This window comes from Muntiacus reevesi, chromosome 9 (assembly GCF_963930625.1).
Source record: "Muntiacus reevesi chromosome 9, mMunRee1.1, whole genome shotgun sequence".
Lineage (NCBI taxonomy): Eukaryota > Metazoa > Chordata > Mammalia > Artiodactyla > Cervidae > Muntiacus > Muntiacus reevesi.
In genome coordinates, this window is record NC_089257.1 from 8,935,807 (window position 1) to 8,947,635 (window position 11,829).

General features: G+C 36.2%; 1 protein-coding gene and 1 pseudogene across 1 annotated transcript; both read right to left on the reverse strand.

Moving 5' to 3' along the window:
* Window positions 1-52: 52 nt before the first annotated feature.
* LOC136175502 (olfactory receptor 4P4-like) lies at window positions 53-990 on the reverse strand (annotated as a pseudogene).
* A 3,084-nt stretch (window positions 991-4,074) lies between these two features.
* On the reverse strand, window positions 4,075-5,001 carry LOC136174006 (olfactory receptor 4C16-like). Its single transcript, XM_065943783.1, has one exon. It carries the CDS (start codon window positions 4,999-5,001, stop codon window positions 4,075-4,077), a length of 927 nt encoding a protein of 308 aa, XP_065799855.1.
* Between the last annotated feature and the right edge of the window lie 6,828 nt (window positions 5,002-11,829).

Consider the following 11,829-nt stretch of genomic DNA (forward strand, 5'->3'; position numbering starts at 1 on the left):
TAATGATTGTGTGGACAAAATAGATCCTGCAAAGGGCAGGACAGCCAGATGTTCATTTTCCCGCAGAGTGTTTATCTCGGCCCCACACTTTCCTCATGGCATTCTTCATGTCTGCGTTTCTCAGGGTGGAGATGAGAGGGTTGAACATGGGGGCAATCATGGTGTAAAACAGGGCAAAGGCCTTGTCGTTCCGGACAGAATCAGCCGTGGGGACATAGGTGAAGATGAGGGGCAAGAAGAACATGAAGACCACAGTGATGTGTGAACCACAGGTGCGGAGGGCTTTGTGGGGCCTCCGATGAGCCAGTCCTCAGGGTAGCCAGGATGATGATGTAAGAAATCACCAAGGCAACAAAGGTCAAAATGGACAACCCCCTGTGGTGGTAATGATTGCAGTCACCCGCAGTCTAGTGTCCATGCAGGCCAGCTTCAGCAAAGGGAATGCATATCAGAAATAGTGGTCTATTTGATTGGGCCCACAGGAAGGAAGTCCAGTGATAATACTTGCATGAGAATGGCTAAAGGCTCCCACAGCAGAAGCCATCACAAGGACAGAGCACACCTGTCTGTTTATGATGACCATGCAGTGAAGAGGTCTGCAGATGGCGGCATAGCGGTCATAGGCCATGGCCACCAAGATGAAGAGCTCAGTGGCTCCAAAGAAGTGGGCACAGAACATCTGGGCCATGCAGCTGGTGTAGGGGATGGCCTTCTGCTGGGCCAGCAAGTCAGTGATCAATTTGGGTGCCACCATGGAGGTGGAGCAGACCCCCATCATGGACAAATAGCTGAGAAAAAGTACGTGGACTGTTCACCGAGGCGCCTGCCCCTGATGGTGAGAAGAATGAGCAGATTCCCTGAGAGGATCGCAATAGAGCAAAGTAAAAACAGCACGAAGCCGGCAACTTCCTCATTCTCATCAGTAAAGAGCCCCAGGAGGGTAAATTCTGTGACATCTTCATGTCCCACTGCTTCTGTGGGTTTGATCATTTAGAAGGGCAACTTAGTATACCTGAAACACGCAACTTTTTCAAGTTATTTATGTATTTCAAAAGTCACTCATCTAGTCAATAAATATATATTGATGTTTCCAAATGATACAAGCATTATAACTGCTGCTAAGGGTACCGCAGTATACAGAATACACACATCTCACCCGCACATAAAGTTTATTAGAGAAGACATACAGTGATAACAATAGCAAAAGGTAATCGACTTATTGAGGTGGAGCCAAGGAGAATGCAGAGTCTGCATCTCCCCACCGTAGGGAACCTAGATGACAGTGGGGGGGATGTCGACACCCAAGCAGATGGGAGGAACCTCTGAGTGACTGGAGAATATTAACTCGAGTGAGGTCTCCTGGAGGTCCACATTTCAACACCAAGACCTGGCTCTACTCAACTCTCTGCAAACCCCAGTGCTGGAAACCTTGGGCCAAATAATCAGTAAGACAGGAACACAGTCCCAATCAAAAAAAGGTGGAAAAAAAAAAAAGAGGCAAGGAAAAAAAATATATTACAGACAAAGAAGCAAGGTAAAAACCTACAAAACCAAATATATAAAGAGAAAATATATTCTTATATTTTTTAAACTACATGAGAAAAAAATTTAGAGTAAGTACAGTAAAAATGATCCAAAATTATTAAAAAAACAAACAAACCAAAAAAAAAAAAAAAAACAAAAACAGAGTGCAAACAAAGATTGAGAAAATACAAGAAATGTTAAATAAAAACATAGAAGGACTAAGGAAAACGTGGAGATGAATGGCACAATAACTGAAATGAAAAGAATCAATAGCAAAATAACTGAGGCTTAAAAAAGGAATAACTGAGCTGGAAGATAGAATGGTGGAAATGACTTCTGAGGAGCAGTATAAACACAAAATGAAAAAAAAATTGAAGACAATCTCAGAGAACTCTGAGATAACAGTAAACACACTAACATTCAAATTTTAAGGTTTTCAGGAAGAAGAAGGAAAAAAGAAAGAGCCTGGAAGATATTTGAAAAGATGATACTTGAAAACTTCTTTAATGTGGGAAAGGAAATGGCCACTCAAGTCTAGGAAGCTCTGACAGTTCCTCCCAGACAGGATAAACCGTAGGAGAAACACACCAAAAAAATATTAGTCAAAGTAATAAAAAGCAAACGCAAAGAAAAAATATTAAAACTGAAAGGGAAAAGCAAAAAAACAGTGTACAAGAAACCCCCATAAGGCTATCAGCTGATTTTTCAGCAGAAACTCTGCAGGCCAGAAGGGAGTGATAAGATCTATTTAAAGTGATGAAAGAGAAAATTCTACAAACAACATTACTTTGCCCAGCAAGGATCTTAGATTTGACAGAGAAATCAAAAGCTTTAATGACAAGCAAAAGCTAAGAGAATTCTGCAACACCAAACTAGCTAGCATCTGTGTCATAGCACAGATGACTTATTTACTGTAGCAGATGTGATTAATAAAAACTGAAGGATTAAGCCTTGAAATTCTCAGATTCTAAAAAAAAAAAGAATATGTATAGAAAGGGTCTAGAGCTCATTGAAGAATTCACAAGTTTCCATTTCCACACTGATCTTTTTCTCAAGATAGAGAATATAAACTTCTGGGTACAATGAAAGTAAAACAAATTTTGTGCTCATAATAAAATTATTAACTTGTAAATAGAAATAGAAGCTCCAAATAAACAAAAATACTCATATTGAATTTTCTGTATGAATAAAAATGCAAATAAGAAATCAGACAAATCATAAAATTTCTTAATGGCCATGTAATTAGAGACTTCAGTGATAATGAATGGTGAAAGATGATATCTATCTACACTGGATACATTTAATTTTCATCCAAATATCTTAGTCTTTCTTAAGTTACTCTACTTTCTATATTGTTTTAAAACTCACTAAAACAATTCATATATGTGGTATAACTATGTTTCAAAGCGTAAATACCCTCCCCTGGATTAGAATGCTCTTTATTCAATTAACACTTATTTATAAATTCCCTACTATTGACTATATGTACACATTTCTTTTTTTTTTTTTTCCATTTATTTTTATTAGTTGGGGGCTAATTACTTTACAATATTGTAGTGGTTTTTGCCATACATTGACATGAATCAGCCATGGATTCACATGTGTTCCCCATCCTGAACCCCTCCCACCTCCCTCCCCATCCCATCCCTCTGGGTCTTCCCAGTGCACCAGATTTCTTTAAAGCTCCATAAATACATCTTCCTTAATTTTCAGCTTTTATGCTATAATCATAATAAACTAATATTTAAACATACTGTTATAATTGGTATGATTCAAGAGAAAACTTAATAGATCCCTCAAAATAGAAGGAATCATTTTAATAGCAAAAAGCTTTTGTTGTTGCTTTTACACAAAGAATGTTAATATGAGGTAAGCCCCAACAGTCAGAACCTCCCTTAGGAAAAAATACTACAAAAGGGTGAATTTTCTCATAATGTTCTGTCACTTTTCTAGAACATTTAGGCAAATATACAAAAAAAAAAAAAAAAAAAAAAAAAAGATTTTAACTGTAACCCAAGAAAAAGAAGACAGGTTTCCTAGATTAAATATTTTGTCTTTATAATATGTACATACTATTATTATTTGAGCCTCATGATTTTTGCAGAAGTTAGTAAGAACAACCAAGTTGAAGGTCCATGATCAGACAGTTGATCACAGTATCTAAGAAATAAACTCTTTGAGACAAAAATATGTCAGGCTGTAGATAAAAGCATAGAGTGTAATGTTAAACAGAGGAATCCAGAAGTCAACACAAGGGAGGAAAAGAGTAGATCAAAACCACAGTGATATTAGACAGACAAGAGAGGCAGAGATAGCAGTGAATAGCTAAGACCATGATCTTATATGACTGTGTGTATCTGATGCTGCCACTTCTACAAATATTTGACTCAATGCTAACTAGCACGTGTGGTCACATTGCCTATTTTATTAAAGGAAGTCATCTTCACGCTCTGAGTTAGGGTTATATTAACTCCACAATAAGAGGATATTATTGTCTATGGGCTTCTTTAAGATCAATCCAAACTCTGAAGAAAACTTTGAAACTTCCATTCATCTTTTGTCATCTGAGACCAACTTCTTGCTCCATAATTTCCACATGGTATTTTTCACTTCTATATTCCTCAGAGTATAAATCAGAGGGTTGATCAAAGGTGTTGCAAGTGTATAAAACACAGCTATCATCTTATCCATGGAGAAGGTGGTTGCAGGGCGAGTATATATGCAAGGACCAAAGAACAAGATGACCACGATGATGTAGGAGATGCAGGTGGAGAGGGCTTTTTTCCTCCCTTCAGCACTGTGGTTTCTCAGACAGTGCAAGATGATGACATAGGATAACACCAGCATGAGAAAACTCACTGTACAGATGGCCCCGCTGTTGGACACCAAGAGGAAGTTGGTTACATAGGTGTCTGTGCAGGCAAGTTTCAACAAAGGCTGCAAGTCACAGAAGTAGTGATCAATTACATTGGGTCCGCAGAAAGGCAGACTCAAGACTAGAAAAATCTGAGCTGATGAATGCACGCAGGACCCCAACCAGGCCAGGGACATTAGCACACCACAGACTCGATGAGTCATGATGGTCGTGTAGTGTAGAGGCTTAGAGATGGCCACATAGCGGTCAACAGCCATGAGGACAAGGATGAAGATCTCCAGGCAGCCAAAGAAATGGAATGTAAAGACTTGGATCATGCACTCACTGAATGAGGTAGTGGCATTCTTCAAAAGGGCATCAGCAATCATCCTAGGAGCTATGCATGTAGAGAAGCAGGTATCAGATAAAGATAAATGGAAAAGGAAGAAATACATTGGACTCCCAAGTGCCCTGCTGGTCTTGATGGTAACAATAATCAGAAAGTTCCCCAACAAGGTCCCCAAATAGAACATCAAGAAAGTGGCAAACACTATTTTCTTCCTAACAGGATCTTGTGTCAACCCAAGCAGAATAAACTCAGTCACATTATTATTCAGTTGCATGATTTCATCAGTGAGGGGAAGGTGTGAGTGCTAAATGCTTAATCTGCAATAAATAGAAAAGAATTAATTTGTGATGTAATGTGTGATTTTTAGGAATATTTTAAGTGAGATAAATATTCTTCATCATAGACAGTTTAGTTGTGGTTTCTTAACAAGTCACCTCAACACTTAATTTGTAATGACAAATTCATGGGGTCATTATGAGTCCTATATAAGATTGTGAAAAGTAGACTTTTCTGTAGCACTCTTCAAATGCAACTGTTTGTTAATTTTACATGATTCTCATTAATTTTGCTCAATGAATATTAAGTTAAGAAATACAGTTCCATTTTATTAACTTAATTACTTTCCATGTTCATTTAATTGGGGTGGGGGGAGGAAGCATGTTTGGAGAGTGTATCAGCTGGCATTTTGGATATATTTTACAGCTTATGGAAGTTCATAACGTAAATGCAAAAATTACAGCCCAGTCCCATCCCCTAAATATGTCTCCATATATCAATGGTATATATATATATATATATATATATATATATATATATATATATATATATACACACACACACATATAATGCTTTTTATACTTACTTATAGAAATGTCTATAATATGATCCACTTCACTGTGCATTCCCTTCCATATGTGGCAGCCTGAAAAGAGAAAGATAAAGCACTTTCAATTATAACGTCCTTACTTTTAAACAACTTTATGATATTCACTACTTGACATACACTAATGGAGAGAAGTGAATGTTCTTCAATGGTTGATAATATCACAAATATTTGCAATCCCTCTTTTCTTTTTCTCATTTCTGGAAACTCCCTTCAAAACATGCAAAGTTCCAGAACTTACTTGTAAATTACAAGGGGTGTTCACTCAATAGTTTATATGTTTAAGCTTTAAGAGCTTTGCTTAAGCATTTTAGAACTGAGGTCCTTTGAAGAGATGTCAGCAGGTAGCTCTCTTCGGGTCTAATCATGGTTGTAATCCCCAGTATAATTTGGTTTATCTGGGTACCCGGAATCTCCACATTATTGTAAAAGAACAAATATTCAGAAGAGAGAGAGGAACATATAATTTTAGTCAAGAGGAGCAGCAGATAGTCAGTAACTGCCTGTAATCAAATTGCTTTCTGTCTTTGCAAAATCAATGATTATTCAACTTTGAAACATCATTTCCTTCAATGAAAAGTTAGTATTTTTTCATGTGTGGAAAGAAATATTATCACTGACTTCACTTCATAGAACAGAATCTTTCCTATAGGTTTTTATTGTTAATATGATGCTGAAAAGAACACCATTTGCAGGCAAATATATAAACTGAGTGTGACAGATTTAAATATAATTTGGAAAACGTCCCCCACTGTATCCTTCCTCAGTCCCACCCGTATCTTCAGCGCATCATCGTGAAAGCTGTGAGCCAGCAAAACACAAACTTATGAACCAAACATACAATGATTCCTGTTTATTGCTTTTCTCCCCCTCAATAGATTTTCTTCTCCTCAAAGTAGTTGAATCACATATTATCTTCCTGCAAATAAAAATCCCTGCTGTAAAATGTCAAAGTTATTTAATATTTCTGGTATTTTAGAAAATAGTCTCTTTAGACCGTGCAATCTTTGACAAAGATCTTAAATGGTCAAGGAACTGTGTCTTGGGATTTCGGTCAGTGCAATAAACTCATCCTTTCCTTATGCATCTGGATGAGTGATCCATCATGAAGGATTTGTACTTGAAAATATGGCCTGTGATTGTGGCCACTCTTTTGAGTATATGGCTTTTGTTTTGTATCTTATCAATCTCTTTAAATTGTCTGTTTCTAGAACAATTTTATTTATACATTAGGACATACACTTGTAAGATAAATTAAGAATCATAAATACATGTGCTTTTTAGCATTATAATTACATGTGTGTGTGTGTTAGTCACTCAGTCATGGCTGACGCTTTGCAAGTCCATGGACTGGCGCCTCTGTCCATGGAATTTTCCAGTCAAGAATATTGCAGTGGGTTGTCATACCCTTCTCTGGAGGATCTTCCCAACCTAATGATCAAATCCAGGTCTCCTGCCTTGCAGGCAGATTCTTTACCATCTGAGCCACCAGGAAAGTCCATAAATACACATGATTAATCATTAACTTGCAAATAATTGTGAGTTTTTATCAAATATTCACTCAATAGTGTCTTCAGTAGTCTCCTTCCTTCCTTAATTGTAATTTTATTTCTAGTTATGCTGTCTCAAAACTCAGGACCCAACTCCCAAGAGCACCTATGGCTGATTCATGTTGAGGTTTGACAGAAAACAACACAATTTTGTAAAGCAATTATCCTTCAATTAAAAAAATAAACTAATTAAAAAAAGAAAAATAATCTCTTCTGAAAGCCATCAGCAATGGCTTTGAGATGAAGGAAATTCTCCAGTTCTCTAAGAGTTTCTTTTACAGCTTATCTTATACTATCACATATTATACTTAAAATCAAAATTGTCTGAGCTTCCTTTAGCTTCTTTCATAGATGTAGAGTTTTTGAAGCCTTTAGGATTTTGCTGTCCCCAAATCCAAACCTGATGCCTTGCACAATGTACATGCTTAATAAGGTTTTTTTTTAAATTTTTTTATTTATTTTTATTAGTTGGAGGCTAATTGCTTTACAATATTGTAGTGGGTTTTGTCATACACTGACGTGGATCAGCCATGGATTTACATGTATTCCCCATCCCGATCCCCCCTCCCACTTCCCTCTCTACCCAATCCTTCTGAGTCTTGCCAGTGCACCAGGCCCAAGCACTTGTCTCATGCATCCAACCTGGGCTGGTGATATGTTTCACTATAGATAATATACATATTTCAACGCTGTTGTACATGCTTAATAAGTGTTTTTAAGTGAACCTTCTTAGTTACTTCTTGTAATAATCATCTGATTGTTTTAGTACTATTCTGATTAAAAACACATTCATATTATTAATTTACTGTTGCCATCTGTATAGTATGTATGGTATGGTAAACAGATAAATGTGCTTCCAACTTATATATTTGAAAAAACAAAATTGCATAAATTTTAAATAATTTAATCAGCTCCACAACCCGGAGTAAAACATGTTGTACTCAGAACAGGACCACTTGGCCATGGAAGATTTTAGGACTTTGGCATGCCTAAGATGATCATTGTGAGTTTTCTACACTTTTTACATGAATCCTTGACCCTTCAAGAATGCAAGGAAAGCCTTGATATTTTTCCTATCCTTCTAGCATCAATGAGTATTTTTCTATATGTTTTTCTGTATGACCATATGTTGACTTTTCCCAGGAGTGTTGACATCTTAAATCAGATCCTCAAAGGTATCTGACACAAAAATGAATTGTAATAATCAAGTGACAAAACTGCACTGATAAAACAGCCCTTCTACTAACTACTGTACTTTAACTCTTCAAACAAGTTTGGCCAATTTTAGAACAGCTAAATTTCCCGAAATATTAATAAAGAGATAGCATTTTGAGCTGGGCGCTAAAAGAGATGAGCTGAAAGAAAATCACACAGAAAATGTGATGAACAAAAGAGAGTGAAACACGAGGTTTCATGTTGATCCTTCTACCTGACAGGGTTGTGTGTGCTTAATCGTTCAGTTGTGTCCGACTCTTTGCGCCCCCGTGCACTGCAGCCCGCCAGGCTCCTCTGTCCACGGGATTCTCCAGACAGGAAATTGTAGTAAGTTGCCATGCTTTCTCCGAGGGGTCTTCCCAAACCAGGAATCGAACCTCCGTCTCCCACATTGCAGGCAGATTCTTTACCGTCTGAGCCCCCAGAGAAGCCCTTCTAGCTGACAATTCTGTTTTATTACAGAAGCCACAGTGAAAACTTTGGTTTCCTTGGGACTCTCTTAAACTATACCACCCTCTCTGATTTGTTTCTCTTTCACCTCTATCTTTAGGAAAATCTCTATATTCATTTAATTTCTATGAAAAATGTACCTTTCTCTGTGGGAAGGTGAACAGATCTACCCAAGGTTCTTTATCCCTCAAAAGCCTAAATTAGAGAAAGATGGAAATTTCCCCCCACATATATGGCACATTACCCTTCACCTTCATTATGCAATTATTAACTTTCATTTTGTTATGTTTCCTCTGAATCTTCCATCAGGTATAGTTATTCGCTGTTTCAAAATAAATCCAGATGCATATCAACTACAAGTTATATTCTTAAAACATCATTTTAGAAACATGCAAAGAGTAATACTTTTAATCTGTGATATACAGCATTCTATTTAAAGCTGTCTCTTGGATGTGGAGTGGCTGGCATTCTCCAAGAAGCTTATGTCACAGTTATTACCTGTATTAGTTTCTATTTCCTTCTTCAAGGGAAAAAGCCATATGGAAATACATTGTTTAAATTTGTTAAATTATTCTGCGTGATGCCTTTCTCAGTGCAATCAAGTAAGTAATCTCTTACCTGTTAGAACCCTCTAAATTAGTGTCAAAGCTTTTCATCCTTTTTTCAAAACAGCCTTCTCATCGAATGCTGAGAAAAAATAAACCCTTCTGCATTCTAAAGGGGATATTTTAAGACAAAATGACGTTAGGTATTAGCATCACAGAGAGTAGTATTCCCTAAAGTTTCCCTTCCTTTGTTCATGACAAACATCCCCAATGTTGTAATAGGTTTAACTTTTGGTTTGTCCACTTAGCCAATAGAAATTACCCTCCTTATACTCAGGAACCAAGTATGGAAAAGGGTTTGAAGGCATTAGGTGCCTCGGGCTGACCGAAGTTACCAGAGAAAAAGAAGAAAATTCAAATGGATGGCAGGGATAGAGGAGAGGAAGGAAACAACACTGACTTTAGTTAAAAAAAAACAAAACAAAAACAGCGACTCACAAAGGAGCTACTCTGCTCCACCCAGTGCTCTAGGGCGCCCCTTTGTTCTTATTCGCTATCCCTTGTAAACTACCTGTAATTACAATCTAGGGAAGGCACCAGGGTTCTTGAAACAAGATTTTATTTTGTGTGCTAGAGCTTTCCTTCACCAAGAAACCACAGATTTGCAACAAGTAGTCTGAGGATTAAAATGTATACGAACACTGAGCAGAAATCTTATCTTTTTCTAATTCATTTCCATTTGTTTTGATAACTAATAAAGAGACACTTATTAAGGAAAACATCTTATAAAATAATTTTTCTTCACTATTGAGAAAAGTCACTTTTTTTTCCTAATAGAATTGCCAAAAATGTAGACTGGGAAATCCTGCCTAATTTTACCATAATGGAGACAGCCTAATTAAAAATGAAGTGAACAAAAAAGGAAGCAGATCCAACCAATAGAAGATACCCATTTTTATTATAAATTTTCAGCTGTAGAATTCACCCATTTCCAAAAAATTTTTACCATCTTTCATTTATTCATTTTATATTATTGCTTTTTTGTGCATGTACACTTGCTCAGGTGTGTCTACTCAGACATGTCTGATTCTTTGCAACCTCTGTGGACTGTAGCCTGCCAGACTCTTCTGTCCACAGAATTTTCCAAGCAAGAATACTAGAGTGGGTTGCCATTTCTTACTCCATACTGCTTTTTGGAATTTATGTAAATAATAAAATGAATTCTAGTAAACTTACTACCATCTCAAGAACTAAAATATTACCCATAATTAAACATTTTAAACACTTCCCTATCTGCTGTCCACCTCTTCTTAAAAGTAACAAATATTTTAAATTGTCCTAAAAATAAAATATTTTTATCTATATATATTTTCCCTGGCTTTGAATTTTATAGAACTTAACATCCTATATGCAGAATTCTTGGAATTACTTTTATTTTTTTCATCCAACACTACTGTATTTCATTTTGGTTGTTGAATTTAGCTGTAAATTCATTTCCATGGCTATATCACACTCCATTATGAGATTATTTCAGAATGTGTTTATTCAATATCCAGTCAATAGATATTTGACTACTATGAACAGTAATTATGAACATAAAAATATGTTTCCGAGGAGTGTAATTGATAGGTTGCAGGATGTGCCAGTATTCAGATTTACAAAATAATATCATAAATTTCAATAAGGAGTAAGGAGATGTAATCTAGTTATGTGCCAAAAAAGAAGACAAATAGAGTATTTGTGAACAGAGACGAAGACTTTCACAAGATTAGCAAAGAATTAAACAAAAGTATGTTCTCTTTTGTTGTCGTTGCTTCAATTAAGAACATGGATAAAATTATAATCCTCAAAACAACCTGAGTTCATAGCTTTTAATGAAAGTTTACAAATGTCAATTCTTAACCTCTTTTTCCTTATCATTTGTAAGGCAATTTTTTCAACACTAACGTGGACCAGAGTGCTGTGAAGGAAAGAAAATTTCTTTGAGGCAGAAAGACTTATTCTTATTTATTAAATATTATTAAACTATGTGATCTATACAATTAGATTAGAGGTTTATGATGTTTCTATCAATATGGAAAATATTAATAAAGTATTTCCATACTCCTGCATACATAACTCGGTTAAAGGCCACATTTAGAATTTAGGAGAAGAGGCATTATAATGAAGATCTTTATTAGAGTGTTGCATGATATCATAGTTCTTTGTTCAACTGATTATGGCCTGGGTTCAAAACCCTAACCAAGTAGAATAATATATTCTGTTGTTTAAATGAGGAGATGTATCATATTTACTTTCCCATCGATTTGTTAAAGAGCTCTATAAATAGATTAACTTCCAGGACGTTGAGTCCTAAGTAAACCCAGTACCTGCTACCATATAATGGCAGGCACTGTCTGCAAGGACTTTAACCTATGACAGATTCCGTACACTGAGTGAAGAACTCAGAAAGATAGATT